This window comes from Anomaloglossus baeobatrachus, chromosome 7 (genome assembly GCF_048569485.1).
Source record: "Anomaloglossus baeobatrachus isolate aAnoBae1 chromosome 7, aAnoBae1.hap1, whole genome shotgun sequence".
NCBI classification, from domain to species: domain Eukaryota; kingdom Metazoa; phylum Chordata; class Amphibia; order Anura; family Aromobatidae; genus Anomaloglossus; species Anomaloglossus baeobatrachus.
This window is the reverse complement of record NC_134359.1, coordinates 244,032,304-244,056,532: the sequence shown is the minus strand read 5'-3', so window position 1 is coordinate 244,056,532 and position 24,229 is coordinate 244,032,304. Positions and strand designations below refer to the sequence as shown.

Sequence of the window (24,229 nt, the reverse complement as noted above, 5' to 3'; positions counted from 1 at the left end):
GCATTATACATGGAAGAGTATGGGGCTGCATAATACAATATGATGATTTATGGGGCTGCATTATAATACATGAAGGACTATGGAGCCTACCTTATACATGGCCTATGGGGGTTATAAAACATGGAGGACTGTGGTGCAGTATAAAATATGGAGAACTATGGGGTGAATTATAATACATCGAGAACTATGGGAAATGCATTGTAATACATGGAGGACTATGGGAGTGCATTCTAATATATGACGGGTTATGTGGGACCCTTTATACTATATGGAAGGCTATGTGGGGGCCATTATAGTATTTGGAGAACTATATACAAGGGGGACAAAGATACAAGCAGGGGATGGTAATGTTTTGTGGTGAAGGGGAAAAGGCTCTTTCCCTCAGCACCCAGCTTTCCCATGCTCTGCTATACATCTTCCCTCAGCACCCAGCTTTCCCATGCTCTGCTATACATCTCTCAGCACCCAGCTTTCCCATGCTCTGCTGTACATCTTCTCTCAGCACCCACCTTTCCCATGCTCTGCTGTACATCTTCTCTCAGCACCCACCTTTCCCATGCTCTGCTGTACATCTTCTCTCAGCACCCACCTTTCCCATGCTCTGCTGTACATCTTCTCTCAGCACCCAGCTTTCCCATGCTCTGCTGTACATCTTCTCTCAGCACCCAGCTTTCCCATGCTGTGATATGGGAAAGCTGGGTGCTGAGGGTAAGATGTGTAGCAGAGCATGGGGAAGCTGGGTGCCGAGGACAAGATGGATATCAGAACATAGCAAAGCTGGGTGCTGATAGAGGGATTTCAGATCATGGGAAACCTGGGTGCTGTGGGTAAAAGCCAAGTGTCAGCGTCATTATCCTGTACACTGAGTGTCAGTGTCATTATCCCGTACCCTAAGTGTCGGGGTACGTAGAGGGGGGCCCCGGTCCAAATTTCGCATCAGGGCCCATCAAACTCTAGTTACGCCACTGTGTATATCCGTAGCTTATTGAAAGCCATTTAATGTTATAATAGGATTAATCTCAGCCTGTTATGCTATCCCTTCATGGTAACCACTGCATTCACTGACTTATTTTATATATGAGCAGGAATCAGTTGTTGGAGATCTGTAATTATGATATGTGTTGCCAAAGCAAAGCATGGAATTGCTGAAAGGACGCTTAGCTACCATTTATATTGGGCCGGGCTCCATTGTTGACCTTGTCTAAAGTATCATGTTTAGAAGGCTCTTGCATTGTCTGCCTCTTCCACATCATTTACCAAACTGTTTAGTTTGTTGTCAATTGATAGATTTCAGCCGTGACGTGGTCATTATTTCAATGTGTACACCGACTCAGCAAGATACCGCGGCTGGCCGCAGGGTATACCGGGAGGTTTTGTCAATTGATAATTGTGCCTCTGGTACAGGATGTCCTGTTTATTCTGTTCTCCGAGCTCCGGCCTCAATAAAACCATTTTAACTTTTATAATTAGAGAATAATCACAAGTCTAAACACATAAACATGACCTGGTTTGTTCATTGTGTCTTGTGCAGTGGAAAAAGAACTGGACCATCCGGAGGACTCGGGCTCCACATCAGATGATGCCAAAACCTCTTTTCACGTGGCGTCGCCAACTCCTCAGAACGCAGCAACAGTGATATAAGTGAAGAAATAGTTAACTACTAGTCATCGGACATGTATATGGTATATAATCATTTGGTATTTTTCCTAGTCCAGGACATAAAGAAAGATATGGTCATCCGGAATCTCAAAATAGAAAATAAAGGGAACCGTGTTATACGCCAGTGTGAGCGACTCCTAAAGTTGTGCGTCTGACACACTGAAAGTGCAGCTTCTGGGAAGAAATGCACTTTATTCCTCCCAGCAGCCTCCAGATTTCAGTCATAGAGGCACAGCCTGTGTATATGGTATCTAATCATTTGGTATTTTTCCTCGTCCAGGACATAAAGATATGGTCCTCTGGAATCTCAAAATAGAAAATAAAGGGAACCATGTTATACGCCAGTGTGAGCGAGCCCAAAAGGTGTGTGTCCACTGCACTGAAAGTGCAGCTTCTGGGAAGAAAATTACTTTATTCCTCCCAGCAGCCTCCAGCTTTCAGTCATAGAGGCACGGCCTGTATATATGGTAACTAATCATTTGGTATTTTTCCTAGTTTAGGATATAAAGATATGGTATTCTGAAATCTCATAAAATAGAAACTGAAGAGAACCGTGTTATATGCTAGTGTAAGCGAGCCCAAAAGCTGTGCGTCTGCTGCACTGAAAGTGCAGCTTCTGGGAAGAAATTAACTTTTTTCCTCCCAGCAGCCTCGAGCTTTCAGTCATAGAGTTGCGGCCTGTGTATATGGTATCTAATCATTTGGCTATTTTTCCTTGTCCAGGACATAAAGATATGGTATTCTGGAATCTCATAAAATAAAAAATAAAGGGAACTGTTGTATACGCCAGTGTGAGCGCACTAACAGTGCAGCTTCTGGGAAGAAATTAACTTTATTCCTCCCAGCAGCCTCCAGCTTTCAGTCACAGAGGCACGGCCAATGTAGATGGTATCTAATCATTTGGTATTTTTCCTAGCCGAGGACATAAAGATATGGTATTCTGGAATCTCATAAAATAGAAAATAAAGAGAACCGTGTTATATGCCAGTGTGAGCGAGCCCTAAAGCTGTGTGATCGCCGCAATGAAAGTGCAGCTTCTGGGAAGAAATTAACTTTTTTCCTCCCAGCAGCCTCCAGCTTTCAGTCATAGAGTTGCGGCCTGTGTATATGGTATCTAATCATTTGGTATTTTTCCTAGTCCAGGACATAAAGATATAATATTCTGGAATCTCATGCAATAGAAAATAGAGGGAACTGTGTTATGCGCCAGTGTGAGCGAGCCCTAAAGCTGTGCGTCCGCGACACTGAAAGTGCAGCTTCTGGGAAGAAATGAACTTTATTCCTCCCAGCAGCCTCCAGCATTGTCATAAAGGCACAGTCGGTGCGGATTCAGTTACCACTTAGTACATAGTGAACTTTAGCTGTAACCGTTCCCCGACAGTTACTGACAGCCGGATCAGCACTCGGTCCAAGTTCAGTTTTAAGATATTTTGACCCCCAGGGATATAAGCTGCTGTCAGATGATTTGTCTGTCTGTCTCATCACAAACATGGGCACGTTAGGGAAATGATTGTGGGTGTTACTGAAGTTAAAGCGTTTCCTGACATGTCTATTTTTGTAAATAATTTATTAAAAATAATTGAAATGTCAGTTCTGTAAAATCTTCTCAAAGAACCGTGCAATATAATATTCCTCTGTTAATCCTTTGGGAAAAGTATGAAGAAACTGTCAACCAAATGTGACAATTCCTCCTGATTGGACCTTATCCAATCATTGCCGATAGACTGTATAGGGTAAAGAGTAATGCCCATTTGTCAATCTATTCATGCATTTCCAGTAGGAATAACAGGAATGGGTATAAGAAAAGATTGTTATTCCATGGGCAATACTTTTTAATAGTTTACTAAAGCAGATATATCAGGAGAGAGGCCACTAACTGAACTTTGAGCCAAGTTATTCCAGAATCTTGTTATTCTGGGCCCTACACTAACTTTCTTTGGGTCACTGGTCTCCACTGAGGATTTTTTATTTCTTTTTTTTGTGTTGTTTTTTACTGTGCTTCTGTTAATCCGTAAAGTTTGATAACTCATTAACTCAATTATATTAAATATTATCTGATTCTTCATTTTAAAGTTGCCAGTTTTTTGCAGAAACCTGACGAGATAACATAAAGGAACGGAAGAGTTACTGAAACATGTGACTTAAAGGGAATCTCAGTAGGATCAATCCTCCTAAATCAGGGGTGGGGAACCTTTTTACTGCCGGGGGCCATTTGGAAATTTCTGCCAACCTTCGGGGGCCGCACAAAATTATCAATGTGAAAATGACCCTGCTATATTTGGTGAAACAGTTAATTAACTCACTCCTACAGTGATGGCCGGAGCTGCTTCTCTTTGGTGCGGCTGTGATATTCGGTGATACTTATGTTGCTTCTCACAGCTGCTTTTCCAGGTTTGTCACGGTCTGGAGCACAGGCAACTCTTTGTGATAATAAGATTGGTAGACCATATATATTACATAACAGACACAGGGAGTAGTGTATATAAATCACATGAGGCACTTACATGACTGAAGGGGCTGTTGGCATATACATCACATAGGAGACGCTGGGACTGCTGTATATATATCACAGGAAACGCTGGGACTGCTGTATATACATCACAGGAGACACTGGGGGCACATACATCACACGAGGGGCTGGAGACATGTATATGCCCCCAGCCCCCTCCTGTGATGTATATGCTTTCAGCCTCTCCTTTGATGTATATGCGCCCAGCCCCTCCTGTGAGATATGTTCCCAGCCCCTCCTGAGATATATGCTCCCAGCCCTTCCTGTGAGATATATGATCCCAGCCCCTCCTGTGAGATATATGCTCCCAGCTCCTTCTGTGAGATATATGCTCCCAGGCCCACCTGTGAGATATATGCTCCCAGCCCCCCTCTGTGAGAAATATTCCTCCAGCCCCTCCTGTGATGTATATGCGCCCCAGCCGCTCCTGTGATGTATATACCACAGCCTCTCCTGTGATATGTATGGCCCTAGCATCTCCAATGTGATGTATATATCACAGGAGGGGTTGGGGCATACATATCACAGGAGACGCTGGGGGCATATACATGACAGGAGGGGCTGGCGAACAGACATTACTAGGTCACTGGGAGGCATAAGCATTGTTGTGGGGCACAGACGGAACTGGGGGGGGGGAACAGAGCACTAGAGTGGCATGGACATCACTAGGGGGGCACAGGCATCACTAGGGGGGCACAGGCATCACTAGGGGGCAGCACACAAGCGCCAGGAAGCAGGCGGCACAATGCTGGAAGCGGTAAAGCTGCTGTGGGACGGAAGCGCAGTGCACTAAACCCGCCCACAAAGTAAGTCCTGAGCATGCTGGCACCTGCCAGCGAAAGAGCTCATTGGTGTGCGCAAGCAGCGCATGTGGAGATTTAAAGGGCCGGCGACTGGTAAGACCTCAGCGTCGGCCGTAGCACGGCTGCCCCCGGGAATCTGCCCGGGGGCCGCAGAAAAGGTCATGGCGGGCCGCATGCGGCTCGTGGGCCGGAGGTTCCCCACCCCTGTCCTAAATAGACTATATGGACATGTAGGATATAGGAAGCTGAATAAAATGATACCTTAATATCTGCAATCTGATGTCTTATTCCAGAGAAATCCATGTTTGTTTGTTTTTAATATGTAAATGAGCTGTTGAGAGCTATGGGCTGGACATAGATCACCCGGAGAATCTGCATCTAAAAGCTTATTATAAATAAAAGGAGGCGTTACCAGTGTGAGACATGTAATGACTGACAGTCTGCTCTCCTGATCTACATGTCTTTCACTGGAAACGCCTCTTTGTATTAAAAATAAGCTCTGGGGCAGATTCTGAAGGAGATCAGTGTCCGGCCCATAGATCTTAAATAGAGATGAGCGAAGCCGAACTGTAAAGTTCGAGGTTGATACCGAACACGGACTTTTAAAAAAAAAATCAGTGTCCGAATTTAGAGTTTGGGTGCTGTATGTATACTAATAATTATTGAGCCTTTTGTTGTACCTTGAGTCCTGGGCCACTTACTTTGGCTGTACCAAGAATAGGGATAGCAAGGGATAGCTTCCATAGAACGGGGGCCCACTGGGTGCTATATAGAGTGCTAAACCTCCATTGGTAGGTAGAGGACTGTATCTAGGGCACTTTAGGCCTTGGTGGTGGCCCTGGGGGGTTTGCTTCTTTTCTATTGCACTGTGTTTTTGTATTTTGTTGTATATCTTAAGGTATATTGTTGCATATCCCTATTTTTAATATATTATTAAAGGTTATATCTTATTAAAAAAACATACTGGGAATATTTTTAAATTTTCATAAAAATTAAAAGTTTGAAAATTGACAAATTTCCCATATTTTCACAAATAAAAGCAAAAAAATATCGTCCTAAATTTCCCACTAACATAAAATACAATATGTCACAAAAAAAACAGAATCACTGGAATCCATTGCAGCGTTCCAGAGTTATTAACTCATACCGTTACACTGTTCAGAATTGGAAAAAATTGGCCTGGTCAGGGGGGTGAAAACAGGCTCGGGCTTTAATGTATTTACTTATCCCGTTGGGTTGAGGCTGCAATCGTCTGACCACTTGTGCTATACATACAACTGCATCAGCACTGCTATGTATAGCTAATATCACAATCTCCTGTGAACACTAACCCATGCCCATATTTAACATGTTAACAGCCGTGCTAGAGGCAGGTGATGTCTGAATACTTCAGCCATCATCTGCCGGGAAAGATGTGACCTCGGCATGCAAGCCCGGATCAAAGGCCCGGTATATGACGTAAATTTACATCATACTTCGTGAAGAGTTTAATCATTCATTTACATAAGAAAAATGTGGAGTACTCTGGAATATAACCAACTGATCGTCAGGAAATATGTTGTCGGACCGATTTTTGAGTGCTGATTCCTTTGTTCTCCCAGCAAACATGTCAATCGGCAGATTTCTCATAGAGAACACTGGAGCGCTCAGTCAAACAAGCGCTTCTGTGTATTTGAGGATCGGCTAAGATGGCTATTGGCTGAACAATCGGCTGAAGATGTGCCACGTGTATGGAGGTCTTTATGCTAGGTACACAATACATTTATGGTCATTGCTCAGAAGGTAAGCACATGATGGTGGCTACAGTCAGGATTGATGACTAGGTAATGGGGACCTATTGTAAAAAAAAAAAAAATTAGCGGCATGGTATACGTTTCTCTCAAGTGTCCCTCTGTATAGGAAAGTGCAGTTTGCTGCAGTACAAGAGTATACAGACACATACTGGCCTAATGGAGGCTTAAAGAGCACACTTGTGTCACAGTTATCTCCCTGCTATTTTGAGATTAGTGACAGCCTTAGGACTGGAGCCTCCCATCTCCATCTAGACTCCTCATTTAAACAAAGTTTCCTTTCCTTTAGCGTCTCATGAGTTAATGTTAGTTTGTATTGCCAGCAGCTCATAGCAGTGCAGGTCAACTGTAGCTACTTAGAGCCCACGCCCATTTAGTGGAGTTTTCCTAGCAGCTCCTTCCACCAGGATGGCCAGAGTAGAATGCATTCTAACAACAGCAATCTGTTGTTAGAATGCATTCTACTCTGGCCATCCTGGTGGAAGGAGCTGCTGAAGATTTGTCCTGTGCCCATCCATCTGCTACTTTGGAGTCTGTCTGCTGCCGGAAAATTTGGTGTTTGTATCCTTCTGTTTATTCCCTGTCTGTCTCTCCTTTCCCTGAGTGTTTATTAGTGCAGAGGTGGGACTAGTGTCTCCCACCGGCCATTTCTCTAGCCAGGGTGTTTGCAGGGCTAGAGAGGTATCCAGCTCAACGACGCTAGGGAGCTCAGGTAATAGCTTGAGGTGAGTTCAGGAGATGTCCCCTCACCCCTCTCCCTAGCCATAGTGTCCTCCATTGTTAAAATGTCCCTTTGTTTGTGGTGTATTTGTAGTGTGTCAAACGCCCGTCGTCTGAACGCGTGTCTCACGCAGTACATACGGACATCTCCTAACATTTTGGCCTCCCAACCGGTTAATGGTCACCTTTGGGAATGTTACAACATACATCACTAAACGCTCCCAATGTATCTTGCAGGGGGAGTGCACACATGGAATACATTTACCTTAAAATGTGTATTTCTCATGTATAAATGCATTAATGATGCTGTAATTACCTGTCATAACGGTACATGCCAAGTGTAATTAATGGGTTACTTCTTCCGAGCAAGATTTCAATATGTAGTTACGTGTGACACGGACATCGCGACACAATACAAAGAGAACCACAAAACAGATTTATGGTAAAATCTTTATTTTTTGTTAACAGCATATTGAAAATAAAACATTTCCCTTACTATACAACCTTTTCGTGTTTCCTTTGCTACTTAAAGGCTTATCATAAAGTAATTACAGAAATATCTATGATTGTCTGCAAGTTCAATCAGACTTAATAGGATTGTCCAGGGTTAGAAAAATGCCTTTTTTTTTAGAATATTTTTTTTTTGCAACAGCGCCACCGTTGCCTATAGGTCATCGTTGGTATTGCAACTCATCAAGATTTAAATGGGAATGAGCTTTAATCTCTAGATGTCCTAAGAAATCCTACGGACAAGAGTCACGCTGTTTTAAAAAACAGGACAATTTTTCAATCCTAGACAAGCCCCTTTGAAGGAATATCAGTAAGTTAACAATCAGCAGCAGAAGAAAACAATAGAAAACACCCAATAATGCAGGTAATAAATATATCTCTATCATAAATCATTTTTATGGATGCAAAAATAAAGAGCTGTTTGCCTACTTGTATAAAACGACGGCATGCCGCACATTGGCAACAAATGGGTGCTACGTCTTATGGGCGACACCTGCCTACACTGCCATTATTACATATTTAGAAGCACTGGAACATGACCGCCACACGTGGGACTCGTCAACCACTTCAGAATCACAACACTTTTTGGTTCTCGGACCTTCATTAAAAAGGGTATTTATTTTTCAGAATTTCTCCATCTGCAGATTATCTTTTCAGAAGGTGTTTAACCATGGAAGATCATTGTCAGTATGGACCTGCAGTACACAGAAACTGACTCATATAATGGGTTTTTGCCACCAGCATAATGTACAGACAGACACCATGATTCCAGTGATGTCTCACTTACTGGGCTACTTGCTGCAGTTTTTATAAAATCACTGTTTTATCAGCAAGAAATTATCAATAGAGGACTAGTTGTCTCCTGCCATAAAGTCCTCTATATTCATAGCCACGCCCCCGCCACTGATTAGCAGCTATCTGCCTATGCACAAAAGCTGCCAATAATCAGTAGTGGGGGCAGGGTCATACACAGTTCTGCATTCTAAGATCTTCAGATAAAACCGTGATTTTATCAAAACTGTAGCAAAGAGCTCAGTAAGTGACACATCACTAGAATCAGGGTCCCTGCCTCTACATCATGCTACTCTTAGAAGGGGGAGCAAAAACGGCTAACTGATTCCTATTGAATTATATATTACTTTAATGGGTGACCTCGATATAGTTGATTTATAATTTTGAGGACATCTTGATTATAGATAATGGAGAAGCAAGTTTTTCAGTAAAATAAGGCATTAAAGGGAATCTGTCACAGGGTTTTTGCTTCCCCATCTGAGAGCAGCATAATGCAGAGACAGAGACCCTGATTCCAGTGATGTGTCACTAAAGGCCGCTTTACACGCTGCAATCTCGCTAGCGAGATCGCTAGCGTGCGTACCCGCCCCCATAGTTTGTGCATCACGGGCAAATCGCTGCCCGTGGCGCACAAAATCGCGCAGACCCGTCACACTACTTACCTGCCTAGTGACGTCGCTGTGACCGGCAAACCGCCTCCTTTCTGAGGGGGAGGTTCGTTCGGCGTCACAGCGACGTCACTAAGCGGCCGTCCAATAGAAGTGGAGGGGCGGAGATGAGCAGGACATAACATCCCGCCCACCTCTTTCCTACCTCATTGCCGGCGGCCGCAGGTAAGGTGAGGTTCCTCGTTACTGTGGTGTCACACGGAGCGATGTGTGCTGCCGCAGGAGTGACAAACAACATCGTACCTGCAGCAGCAGCGATAATTGGGAAGAGGGGGGCATGTCACCGATGAGCGATTTTGAACGTTTTTGCGACGATTCAAAATCGCTAATAGGTGTCACACGCAACGACATCGCTAAAGCGGCCGGATGTGCGTCACAAATTCCGTGACCCCAACCACATCGCTTTAGCGATATCGTAGCGTGTAAAGCGGCCTTTACTGAGCTGTTTGCTGTCATTTTGATAAAATCAATATTTTCTCTGCTGCAGATCTAGCAGTTATACAGAGCACATGAATAGGCTGGACTACCTGCAGCACGCCAAGTAGTCCTGTAATGATAATCTCCTGCTGATTAAATAGTGATTTTATCAAAACTACACTAAGCAGCTCAGTAAGTGACATCACTGGAGTCAGGATATCTGCCCCTACATTATGCTGCTCCCAGATTAGGTGGCAAAAACCTGCTGACAGATTCTCTATCTATTTTAATCAACCCTAGACAGTGGCCTATTTTTTTTTACAATGAACTCATGATGATATCCAGGATTAGAAAGAAGAATCTGCTTTTATTTTTCAGAAACAGCGCCACTCTTATCCATAGGATGTGTCTGGTATTCATTTAGTGAGATTGAGATGAATTATCAAAAGCTGTGGACACGTGTAGTGGTATTTTTCTGGAAGATAAGCAGATCCCTTTTTTGGGGAATCTCTGACTACATTTTGGATTATTGGATTAGTTATACACACTGTTCAGTTGGGACCCTGACCCGTGACTGGTCCGATGGAAACATTCCTAATAATCACTAACTCGGACTATGGGACATAACATTTGCAGGACTTATGACGGATTTAGCCAGAAGTAATCTGTATCCATAAACCCGATCAGTGGGTCACATATGACGTGATCATGAAGCTACTTCCAAACGAGAGAAGACAACAGAAATCTAAATATTAGCCAATTTCTGCCATTTCTTCTGTAGAGACAAGACCAGGACAGTAGATGTTACCGTATAACGGGAGCTTTGAGGCCTAGAAGCTTCAAGTAAACCCACTGCCTAATCTCAAAAAGTTATATATTACAGTTAGCACAGAGCTTGTCAGCAATTTTTCATAGGCTCCTGGTTAATGATCTGTTCACATTATTTTTGTCTTAAATTTAGAGGATATACCAGAAAACCCCCAGATGTACACACTAAATGTAGGTAGACGAAGGTCAAGACTGTTCTAAGGCCTCCGTCTTGCAAGTTTATGCCAGAATACAAGAAGACAAAGTATTCCATAACATAGTTGAGTCATATATACAGTAATATATATATATATATATATATATATATATATAATATATTTTACTTATGATTGGCATGGGGTTGTGCAAGACATTAATGTCATTAGGTCATCACTGTCTGACCGGTGGGGGTGCATCCATTTCACCCAATGCGTTAAAGGGAACCTGTCACCAGTTTTGGGGCCTATAAGCTGCGGCCACCGCCATTGGGCTCTTATATACAGCATTCTACCATGCTGTATATAAGAGCCTAGGCCGCTGTGTAGAACGTAAAAAACACTTTATAATAATCACCTAGGAGGTTGCTCCGGTGCACGACAGTCAGGTGGGTGGCACCGTTCTCCGGGACCGGCGCCTCCCTTTTCGGCCATCTTTCGTTTTCCTTATTCTGAAGCTGCGGTGCATGAAGCATCTACGTCATACACACTCGCTGGTCCTGCGCAGGTGCACTGCAATACTTTGATCTACCCTGAGCAGTGTGTATACAACGTAGAAGCGTCATGCACTGCGGCTTCAGAATAAGGAAGACCAAGATGGACAAAAGGGGAGACACCGGTCCTGGAGAACGGCACCACCCTTATAGGTGAGTATTATAAAGTGTTTTTTTATGTTCTACACAGCGGCCTGGGCTCTTATATACAGCATTTAAGAATGATGTATATAGGAGCCCACTGGTGGTGGCCACAGCTTATAGGCTGAAAAAGTGATGACAGGTTCCCTTTAAGTAATTGTCCATTTTATGAGGTATCTCATTTAAAAGGACTGTCCAGGACTTTAATATCGATCATCTATCCTTAGGATCGATCAGTGGGAATGCAACACCCGGCACTCCCGCCGATCAGCTTTTCCTGCTACCGGTCAAAACTACTCAGATGTGGAGCTGCACCGTACCGTTCCATCAACTGTATAGTGGCCACGGCTGGATACTGCATATCCGACACCCCATTTGAGTCAATTGGGGGCGGATATGCAATACCCAGTCACGGACACTATTCTGTCATTGGAGCTATGATGTGAAGCTCCTCAATTGAGTAGTTCCAGCCTGCAAGGAAACTGTAAATCTTTACTGATTAAATATAATAAAAATAACCCTTTAAATTAGCGCAAGACAAAACCCAATGAAATAAACCTTAGATTTTAATCCAGTGATACAACCCCCTAATGGTGGGTGTGGGGGGGCTGTAGACTATGGGTGTGGGGGGGCTGTAGACTAATGCTATCATCCAGTTGAGATACTGTAGATATCAGATTTGTGATGTAACGGGAGAACCGTCCGGGTCAGGATCGATGCGGTAATACATGTTCTAATAACAGTGCTACATGCTAATAATCATACAAAACATTGCAAAATGAAGTACAAATACATACAACAAACATTAAATGAGATATTAACAACCGAAAATTAAAGCATCTTATATACAAAAAGTGAGTTACCCTCGTAGCCAGTGTTAAGTCAGAATTTAGTATTGAAGGATATGATTAATGCTACATGGATAGATTTATTGTACCGCAATCATGCAAATGGACTCACAAGCGAGCAGCCGTGATTTTTGGGAATGTAATGTATAGTCGACACGGTGCAATGTTCCACTAGTCCGCCATAATTACATTCCATCATGGCCGATCACACAGCTAGGTGTCATTGAGGCTTCGGATCTTTTTGTACAAGCGCCTATGTAAATTATACATAATCATATACACACTATTTTCATCCTTTGCTTACATACATGGTATCATATTTAACACATCAGAATAATTTAATCCAATTCATCCTTTTTCCAATCCAAGCCTCATACGTTGTCATATTGAAATCTCCCACCCTGTAGGAAACAGAACTGTCCCTTTTAATGCACATAAGCATAAACTGTGTCCTCCGAGGTCCTAGTTATGGGACTGTTTAAAGGGAATCTGTCAGCAGCTTTTTGCTTCACCATCTGAGAGCAGCATAAGGTAGAGGCAGGGACCCTGATTCCAGCAATGTGTCACTTATTGAGCTATATGCTGTCATTTTTATACAATCAATGTTTTTTTCTGATGCAGATCTAGCAGTTATACAGAGCTCATGAATAGGCTGGACTACCTTCAGCATGCCAAGTAGTCCTGTAATGATAATCTACTGCTGGTTAAACAGTTATTTTATCAAAACTACACTAAGCAGCTCAGTAAGTGACACATCGCTGGAATCAGGATCTCTGCCCCTCTCAGATTAGGTGGCAAAAACCTGGTGACAGATTCCCTTTAAGTCTGACCCTTTATCAAACAGAAATGCCTTTTTTAAGGCATCTAAGCCTAAATGTGGCTCCTTTAAGGCCCCATTCATGAAAATTTGGATGTGTTGGCGATTATAAAGTGTTGACCTCTATATGAAGCGTGTATGGATTAATGTGTGTATTGACTTTCTTAATATGAACATGTCACAGTTCAATCTGAAGGCATTACTTTATAGAGCAAAAAAGTCCAGTGGGCGGTCCTATCAGTGATTGACAGCTTTCTTTGTATAAGTGTCCGTACAGACATAGCCGTCAGTCACTGATAGGTCAGGCTCCCTTTAATATTGGGATTTTGATATATAGGCTCCATTTAACAACACAGGAGAACAGGCCTCGTTGTCCGTAGCAACCAACCTGATTAAGCCATTATTTTTTTACAGGTTTCAGAAAACAGTGAAAGTTGTGGCCTGCTTGGTTGCTATGGGCAACAAGCCAGATTTCTGTTAGATATTAGTTTAGTAATGGGGTCTATCGTGTGGTGATGACTGGTGCACACTTAAGATGACTTGTCATAGGGTCAGAAGTGGGCAATTTTGCTCTTATTTTATTCCCACTGCTCCCCTGAGTTTTCCATTTTATCCAAATGGAATCCACTATACAGTAGAGATATGCGCCTTCTAGAGAGGGGCGAATAGTGAAATATTTGGGTTTGGATTATGCTATCCGAATACCGAGTACTATTCCAATATTCATCACCAATAACTAACCAGGCAAGTCAATGGGAAACCCGAGCATTTTTCTGGGAAATATTCAAGAAAATCACTCGGGTTCCCCATTGACTTGCATTAGATTCATTATTTGTGATGAAAACTGAATAGTACTTGGTATTTGGATAGCATAATCCAAATCCAAATATTTCACTATTTGCCCATCTCTAGTACCTTCCTATTTATTTATAATTTTTAAAGGCCTTTACAAGAAAGTGTGTCTCACAGGGAAATAATGCACAGCAGTCTAAAGACACGCCCCTGAGGATCCTGTGAGCCACGCCCCTGAGGATCCTGTGAGCCACACCCCTGAGGATCCTGTGAGCTCTGCCCTTTTGAAAAAGACCATAAAAATTAGCACCAAATAAAAAGGCCCATATCCTTGGAATTAAAAATCTCAGGGGAGCAGCAAGAATAAAATAGAAGCAAAAACTGGTCACTTTTTACCTGGTAACAGGTCTTCTTTAAGCAGCCATTTTTTTTTGCCATGGTTTATTTTTGTACTTCCTAATATACTACATATGACAGAAACTATGGCCTCATTTATCATTTTGTGTTCATAATGATGCAACGTGCCATGTCATGTGAGTTTATTATCCAATGTAGGCCAGAGCAGGCGGTGTTTTGTCCAGGGTTAGGTAAAATTATATGGGAGCCACTAGATGACATGTTCACATGATATTACATTACTGTGGGCAAAATTTTACTTTGAGATAACAAAGGGACGTAGTTTACAGTGGAAAAGTAAGTGTATGTGAACCCCGACTTCTGGCACAAACACTAAAATACGCTACCATCTACATATCAAAGGCTAAAACTCAGGATGAATTACCCAGTGCATGTGTGTGTGTGTATGAAAATAAATATATATATATATATATATATATATATATATATATATATATATATATATACTGGGTAATATATACTGTATGTCATACTATACTAGAAGAAATATGTTTGGGTTTTTTTTGCACTGGTGCCTTATATGGAATCTGTCGGCAGGCTTTAGCTATGTAATCTGAGGACAGCATGAGGTAGGGGTTAAAAAGCAGAAATCAACTATGCCTCTTTGATCAGGCTGTATGCTTTTGTTTACTTAGACTAAAGGCTTTATCACCTAGTTATTATCATTCCTGGACTACACACTCACCACAGTCCGGCACGCCCCCTCCTGTGACACCTCACTGTCAATGTACAATCTCTATTGAGAGTCTTGTGTGGGAGGGGACAGCTCTCTCAGCTCTGCTACATGGCTAAGTCTAAAAATTCTGATTGTGTCAGAAAGGCTGCACCCAGCAATCTAAGTGATACATCATTGGATTCAGGATCTCTTTGCCCACATCATGCTGCTCTCAGATGAGGTAGCAAAAACCTGCTGACAGATTCCCTTTAAATATCGAAGCAGGCCATGGTATGGCTATCTATTACCATACATTGGGGAAACTTTTTTTTTCTATTTTTTTGCAGTATTTAGTTGTATTTGTAGTAGTAATAGAATTTGTTGTCATATAAAGGTCTCTCCAGTTGAATTTATTTTTGAAAAAATGAATACCCCAGCTTTGGTGGCATCACAAACTGCATTATTGCCACATGATCCCCAAATCTCGGTTGTTCCTGTCGAAGATTATAAAGCCTAATTGTGCAATATGGAAGTATAGGTGCTGAGCACCGAGTCATGGGGAATTTATAGTGCAAGGAAAGTCGTCATCTTTGGATATATGTAAGTGCTACCTAATAGATGGCCAATATTGACGTTATCAGTCCTTTCTAAGGCACCCACATCAGTGCATCCATACTGAACTACGTGTACAGCTATATAATAGCCAAATTATGTTCTTATGTCTAAAACATATTTTTTTGGTGGGGTACAGCAGATATGTGGACTTCTGTACCCTGAGTTGTAAAGGAGGGTAATGGAAAACTTGATGACTACTTGTATTACTGGTGACCTGTGCAAGCCACATGGCCAGTGTCACAATCACTGATAAGCTGTTGCCAGACTCTTCTACACTAATGTCCTAGAGGAAGACAAGATCTGGCATGCTGTATACACAAAATGTTGGACGAACCTACCGATATCTACGAGTTTGGCTGATAGCCCAATGTGTATGTATGTATGGGTTTCCTGGACAATTAATTCTTGGGGTAAGTCCAATTTCGGGCTGCCGATCATTTTGTTATCCCAAAGATAAGCTACTGCTAGATAGGACACAGAAAGTAAAAGACCAAGATGGCTGCCGGCCAAATGATGATTAACCATTGGCCGACAGCAGTCTGATGTGTATGGCCGGCCTTACACATATAGGCAATAGCAAGGCTGTGCCTAACCACAAATTATAATGGATCCTGCTAGACAGGACTGATATTAATTAAAGGGGTTGTCCACTACTTTAACATTGATGTCCTATCTTTATGACAGGTCATCAATGTTTGATTGGCCGGTGTCCAACACCAGGCACCCTTACCGATCAGCTATTCTTGGTGCCAGCGACGGCAGCTAAAAATACTCAGTTCCAGAGCTGCCCCATCTTCTGATAGTGGCCAGGTATTGCACATCCGCCTCCTATTGATTTGAATGGGAGGCAGATGTGCAGTACCCGGCAGCGGCCGCTATCAGTTGACGGGGCAACTCCGGAACTGAGCATTTCCGGCTGCCTGCTTCCACCACCGAAAACAGCTAGATCAGCAGGGGTGCGGGTTGTCGGACCCTGGCCAATCAGACATTGAGGACAAGCCATCAATGTAAAAGAAGTGGACAACCCCTTTAAAGATGAATTCACATGTCATGTAATCCTCCGTTAGAATGGATCCAGCAGAGATCTGCTGCAAAAAAAGTTCTGAAAACACAACTTTTTTGTCCATTGTTAAAGAACTAAGGTCTGGCGGATCCATTTTTTTAACATTGGAGTCTATGGAGGACAGATCCGTTATCGGATTGCTATTTAGGATCCGTTTTCTTTTCTTACAGGATCCGTTACAAAAGGAAGATAAATAGCAATCTGTTAACGGATCCGTTCTCCATAGACTCCAATGTGAAAACGGATCCGTCAGAAATCATTTTGCCAACGGATCTCCCTAGGATCTTTTCTAAAGGATGATTACCGGACATGTGAACTCAGCCTTAATGTACATAGTAATCTTTAAATAAACCCTGCAATCGAAAAGAAAAAAACAGAATTGGAGTCAGATCTAATTTTAACATTTTAGAATATAGGATCAATTGAAAGTGACTCCATTTTCGGACCCGATCCTCGCCTATTGCTTTCTCTCCATGTAATGTACTAGGCAGAGAATGATCTATTTAACCCTCCCTACCCCCAACATTTTTTGACATTATCACATGATACGGTTTGCTTCATTCCCTCAGCCGCAATGTTTTCCGTGCCCCTTGACAACTAATTTCTTGCCAGAAACAAATACAATTAAAAAAAGCCCCTGACGTACAATCTAGTACTATATTCTTCGTAGGAACGCGGAGAGAATGAGTGACCATGTGTGAATCCAATGATCGGAAAGTAATGTGTGACTTTAATGCGATGAAACCATGGTAAAAATAATGGGCTGCGGGGAGATTATGAGAGTGTAAATGATGACGAGATGTACAACCATAGCTATCCCATTGCCCCCCAATACATAATATACTCCTCCAGGGAGGTCCCTCCATTTATTTGCTTATGTTGGTATATACTATGGTATATTATTCTTATAGGTTGGTATTAATAGCAGTTTTAGTTTATTACACTTGCAAACAATGACATTTATAGTAGCCATCCCATCGGCCAATCCGTGGCTCCCTAAATTGTTAGCAATTGCGTGATGGTCATCATAGAATGGGGGCCTCATTGTTCTTTTTTCTTTGAAGCCTCCATCTCTTTTATGCACCCCCCACTCCCTAAACATTATTACTTGTTAATTTTCAAAAACTCAACATTTTTCCATTAAAAATATCTCTATCTTGACATGCCTCCTGCTGATCCAATCAGCCCGTACAAAGGGATTATATTATATACAGTAGTCAGAACATTTACAAATGTTTATCATTGTCTTATACTATTGTCACAAAAGTCTTAAAGGCAATCTGTTACCAGGTTTTTGCTAATAAGATGAGAGCAGCATAATATAGAGCAAGAGAGCCTGATTCCAATGATGTGTAACTTACTGAGCTGTGTGCTATACAATAGTTTCAATACAATCAGTGTTTTATCAGTAGGAGATTAGCACTGCAGGACTAGGTCTAATAGTCCAGCTAATCTTTGAAACCCTGCCCCCAACACTGATTAGCAGCTCTCTGACAATGCACAGTGTACACAGGAAGCTGCCAATCAGGGGTGTCGGGCAGCATTATACACAGTTCAGAAGTCTTACATAGTAGACATAGTTACATAGGTTGAAAAAATACCTCAGTCCATTTAGTTCAACCTTCCTCCACCAATTACGGTATATATTTTGTCATAAAATCAGTTATAACCGACAATGTTGTGTGTATTGAGGAAATCATCCAGCCCTCTTTTAAAAGCGGTTATAGTGTCAGCTATTACTACCTCTTGTGGTCGGCATTCCACAGTCTGACTGCTCTAACTGTAAAGAACCCTTTCCTATTTAGCTGCCGTCTTAGCTCTGCTACATCTACATCAGAAAAAACAGGGATTATATCAAAACTCCACCAAGCAACCCAGTAAGTGACACATCGCTGGAATCAGGCTCTATGTCTCTACATTATGCTGCTATCAGATTCCATAGCAAAAACCTGCTGACATATGCCTTTAATTAAAATCATAAAATTGTCCATTAATAGAAGAATTGTTCCATAAAAGTCCTAAAAATTCTATCCAGTTGCTATGTCAGTGTGTAGAACAGTTAGGAGACAACCAATATAAGGTGCCACTCCAACTCCCACAGGGGTTACCGCAATTTTCTCCAGAATTCTGAATGAAAAAATTTGCCTAAATCCTGAATGATACATCCTCAGCTGCCATTTTTCTTTAAAGGGGTCTTCCCATTTTCAAGATCCTTTTCCAATATGTAGTAGGTGTAATAATAATAATAATAATAATAATAATAACAATAATATTAGCAAATACCTCCAATTAGAAATGTAGTATAGTTCTAGCCATCTCTCTTACCTCATGTGCAGGGCATTACAGTAGCTTAGGTATTATGGTTACATCAACTCATATAGTGACAGTTAGTTATTCGTGGTCGTAACCATAGCTACCCAAGTTGCAATGCCCTGCACATAAGGTAAGAGACATGGCAATATCAATAGAACTACACTACATTTCTAATTGGAGGTTTTTACTAATAATATTATTACACCTACTACATAATGGGATAGGATCATGGAGATGGGAATACCCCTTTAAGCTTGGTACCATCACCAATACTGGCATCCATATTGGTTGTCATTCAGTTACCCCAAAACTATACAACTAATGCGGGCATCACAAGATAGGATCTATCGTGTGATCGCACGAGCGATCGTACCCGCCCCCGTCATTTGTGCGTCACGGGGAATTAGTTGCCCGTGGTGCACAAAGTCGTTAAACCCCCGTCACACGTACTTACCTGCTGAGCGACCTCGCTGTGGGCGGCGAACATCCACTTCCTGAAGGGGGAGGGACGTTCGGCGTCACAGCGACGTCACACAGCAGCCGGCCAATAGAAGCGGAGGGGCGGAGATGAGCGGAACATAAACATCCCACCCACCTCCTTCCTTCTGCATTGCCGGCTGGACGCAGGTAAGCTGTGCTCATCGTTCCCGGGGTGTCACACGGAGCGATGTGTGCTGCCCCGGGAACGATGAACAGCAGGACGTGCGATTTTTAGAAAATGAGCGACGTGTCAGCGATGAACGAGAAGGTGAGTGTTTCTGCTCGTTCACCGCTGTCACACGCTACGATATATCAGGCGATGCCGGATGTGCGTCACTACCGACGTGACCCCGCCGACATATCGCACGATATATCGTCTCGTGTGACGCCCGCATAAGAAACAACTGAAGAGAAATTCTGGTTACTTGATGGAAGACGCCTACTCTATTTCTGTTGACTGATTTTTGTTAATTTAGTTTGAAATGCATTTTATTACAGAAATTCCTATTGATTGATTTGGCACACTACTTCTCTGAAATAAAGTCATTTTAATGTTATGTAATTTGTGGGGGAGTTTTTTGTCTCAAACATAGAGGGTCTAGAAAGTGCTTGAAGTCTAAGCCCCACAAACTAGCAGCCATCAATGTAAATTTCTAGAACACCCCTTTTAAAACAGTCTATAGCCTATCTATAGATTGGATCTTTTACATATAAAATTTAGCAACTTTTTAAAGAAGACCCTTCAACAATCTGAGCATTTGTTAATGGCCACATCATGACATCTCACAGGACACGGCATCTTCTGTAGTTCTTTTGAGCTCCTGCACGTGTTATCATTTTTGTTTTCACCCTGCATGATATCTTTTGCTTATGATTGGTCAATGTCATGCAGGGGAGAAAGTACATGCCTAGAGGAACCTCTGGTGACCACCTGTTAAGAGTTATAAATTATAATCTAAACTTTGCATGCTGATATCGCTGCAATGGAGAGGACAAAATTAAAAACTACATTTTATTTAGCTTTACAGTTAGTGTTCCATGATGTGGACAGTTTAATATGGTCCAACCGGTGAACAGTCCTATTTATGCGGTCCTATACATTGCTATGCTTCTCTTAAATTAATTCTGTATTAAAGGGGTTGTCCACTACTAGGTACTATTTATGTGGTCCTATACATTGCATTGCTTCTCTTGGATTAATTCTGTATGAAAGGGGTTGTCCACTACTAGGACAATCCCTTCTGATTCCACTTGCTTCCCCCAGTTAAAATAAAAGACCCTGTACTCACCTTCCCATTCCACAGCTGTTGGTTATCGTGGTTTGGGGCGTATGTGACAATGTGACATCACAGGATCCCTGCGTCCAATCACTGCCGTCTTCTCTGTCCCCGTCTTCGGACAAAATGAGTTAACAGGAAGTGACACTGCGGCTGCCATTAACTTCCTGTTGATTGCTCTTTTGGTCTGAAGGTGGGGAGAAGGAAGTCGCGGTGAAACAGTGGAATCTTAAGTTTATAAGTTGTTGTGCTGTACCGCGGGCGGCTCGTATTACACACCCATCTAATTCTTTTATGGTCAAGGTATAATAGGTAATTGGTGGCTGGATTATTTAGGTCACTCACAGTGTATATACTGTAGTTGATCCATATTGTAGGGCACCACACTGTTCAGCACAAAGGTCTCGGCCTCTTGGCTGAGTGTCTGTGGATCTTCCCTTAGTGTTTTCATTTATTTTAGTTTTGCTCTCTTACATATTGAAGTAAAAAACTTTAGTTGGTTGATCTAGTGTTGGAGATGTTTATTTCCCATTTGTGACTTCGCTGTATCCTAAAGATCCCACCCCGGTACCTGGCTTACAACTACATCACTAGAACGGGAGGTGAGTACAGGGTCTTTTATTTTAACTAGGCCAAACAAGTGGAATCAGAAGGAGTTGTCCTAGTAGTCAACAACCCCTTTAAAGCCAAGAGCTGTATTCATAATTCTGCAAGTCGGTACAAGAAGCATTGAGTTTTGAGTCTAGTAGCCAAATGTGGTACTGCAAGCTCTTTCCTATACAAGTGAATGGAAGGTAGGTCATGGAAAACCCCTTTAATTATGAAGACCTGTTTCTCGTATGTGATAAAGATGCCACAATCTGATCATTTCAATACAAGACCCTATAAAGCGCCATAGCAGAAGCCTTGCAGAGACATATATATCTTCTACACAGAAATAAGGTCTTTGTACATCACTCCGATTCATCAAAATAGCGTCCTAAACCTACAAGCAGTGGAAATCCGATTGTGATCACTGAAGAGCCGTGGTGATGGCTGGGATTTAGAATTTAGATTTACAGGGTGAGCGCTCAATAAGCCACCGGAGACGAGTTCTTTGACTTATAAGTGGTATTGTCCATCTTAAAGCGGTTGTTGTTCTGTAAAAGTGAATCTTGTTGGGTGCATGGAGCAACTTCACGTTAACGGTGATAATATCCTTCTTTAGTGGTTATTTCAAGAGTTCACAGCTGTTCACGTACAGATAAACCCTATTAGATAGGATTACCAGAGCTCTTGGGTGTGTTGTGGCTGTGTCCTGCTACTGATTCCTCCCTCCCAAAGACAGGGCCAGAGGGTGGAAACCTGTCAATCGGGAACCTATATGCATTTCACCAGAGATGTCGTCCAGTGTAACTTGGAGGAGCAGTTGGGATCTAGAAATAAGGACAACAAATGGATAGCTGAGAATCCTGACCTCTATTTCAGATACAAGAATTAGCATTGAGATTACGAGAAACCCTTTATATACATTTTATGGTGTCCACAGAGAGGAGCTGTTCTTGTGTGAAACATTTTGGATGAGTATCGTTCCAAAAATTATCCAAGGGTATAGTTCCAAAAATTATCCAAATTCTGGAAACTTCTAACTATGGCAACATTACGATAAATTTAGGCTTACATATCTAACTACAGAACCTCAACTCTTGAATTTGGGGACTGGTCAATCTAATAAGGTGTTTTAACTATACCTCCACCCCAACAAGTAGCATTTTTCTGCTTCTATCTTATCGACTGTCAGCTGTAGGCCCCGACTCATCATTTTCATTTTCACCTTTGTTTTTTTGGTCTTGTATCTTTGCTGCGTATTGTGTGCCAAAATCTTCAAAATGGCCAATGTTGATAAATTTAACGCAAATTTAAAGGGTTTTTTTTAACTGTTTTTGCACCCTATTGGCACAAAAAGCTCAAACATTTTGCACAATATTGCAGAAAAACTGCACGAAAAAATCCAAGAGTAGAATCGTAGAAAAATTTGGTGACCTTTCTAAAAAGCCATAGTTGATGACTCTAAAACAACTGGAAAGCCTAAACTCCACCAACAATGGTAAACTAAAAAAAAACAAAACAGATAAACACATAAAAAGTAACTTAAAAAAGGTGCAAATGAAAAGATGAATATGGCACAAAAAACAGGAGCAAAATACACAAAACTAGACTAAAAAAAAGTGCAAAAGCAATGATGAATCGGCCCCATGCTGTATAAATCTGTTCTTAGACCATATGTATCTGCAGACCATTCACAGATTTCCTGACAATTTGATATTTGTGGCGCCCATACACTAGAATTTTTGGATGACCAACAAGCCAATTGGCAACTTTATGTACCACAAGCATGTCAGAACAATAAATCTACATTCCCTTCAATGGAAACCAAAGTAGTTAAGAAAATGCTTGTCTGGTTTAAGAGTAGCTATTGAAATAAACTCGATATGCCAATGATCTGCAGATAAATATCTCATATCTATGGTGCCAGCCTAACCCTAAACCAAAGAACCAAAAATTTGAGCCATTTTGGTCCAAAAATTATCCCTTCCAAACCCAAAAATAAACCTACCTGACCCTTACCAATCAAAGGATCTATGGAAGCTTTTCTAAACGGCTTCCTAGGCCATTCACGAGAACCACAGCCTAGTAGCTAAATGTGCAACCTCTTGATTGGCGAGTGTCAGGTAAGCAAACCTTTCAAGGTGAGGAAGGTATCTGCAATCTAAGAGCAAACTGAATTTTTAGTATTTAGCCAATGGTTTGAATTGCTATTATAGAGAATCTGTCAGCAGGTTTTTGCTAATTCACTTGAGAACAGCATTATATAGGGCAGAGACCCTAATTTTAATGATATATCACTCACTGCTTGTTGATGTTTCAATAAAATCACTTTTAATATTTATGCTTTAGATTTTAGTAGACTATATCCAGAGGACTAATTCTCTCGTGCCCAGTAGTCCTCCTGCTCAGTGTTACTAAGTCCCACCACTGATTGGCAGCTTTCTGCCTATGCAGTGTACACAGAAAGTCAAATATTCGTGTGGTTTGGATTATACAGAGCTCAGAATTCATAGCACTGCTACATTTACAGCAGAGAAAACAGGGATTTGATCAAAACTGTACCAAGCAGTCCAGTAAATGATACAACACTGGAATCAGGGTCTTTGTCCCTATATGATGCTGCTCTCAGATTACATAGGCAAAAAATGATGACAGATTCCCTGGTCAATCTAAATATTAGAACATTTGTCTCTGCAGAGGTAAATAATTCTGTATATGGCTATCTTTTAGTGAGGAAGGGGGTTATGGTGCAGATTTCATGCGCATCATTGCCTCCTTTCAGAAAAGTAATTTTTACTTAAAATAAATGTTTGTTTTTTGGTTTTTTTTTGCAGTGTAA

The 24,229-nt window shown here is 41.8% G+C and overlaps 2 protein-coding genes across 3 annotated transcripts in view; one reads left to right on the top strand and one right to left on the bottom strand.

Moving 5' to 3' along the window:
- IQCK (IQ motif containing K) overlaps positions 1–4,752 on the top strand; it is a 157,639-nt gene extending 152,887 nt beyond the window's left edge. Inside the window, exon 9 of the mRNA XM_075317994.1 lies at positions 1,532–4,752. Coding sequence (XP_075174109.1) covers positions 1,532–1,641 — 110 coding nt within the window. The 3' untranslated portion in view covers positions 1,642–4,752. The remainder of the gene's footprint in view (positions 1–1,531) is intronic.
- Positions 1–24,229, bottom strand: part of GPRC5B (G protein-coupled receptor class C group 5 member B) — a 139,763-nt gene that overhangs the window by 29,268 nt on the left and 86,266 nt on the right. The window contains exon 4 of one of the 2 annotated variants that reach the window (XM_075317993.1): positions 13,521–22,217. The exons of the other annotated variant lie outside the window; for it this stretch is intronic. Within the exon in view, the coding sequence (XP_075174108.1) occupies positions 22,173–22,217 (45 nt within the window). The 3' untranslated portion in view covers positions 13,521–22,172. Of the gene's footprint in view, positions 1–13,520; positions 22,218–24,229 lie in introns of those variants that run through there. 2 annotated transcript variants of the gene reach the window in all.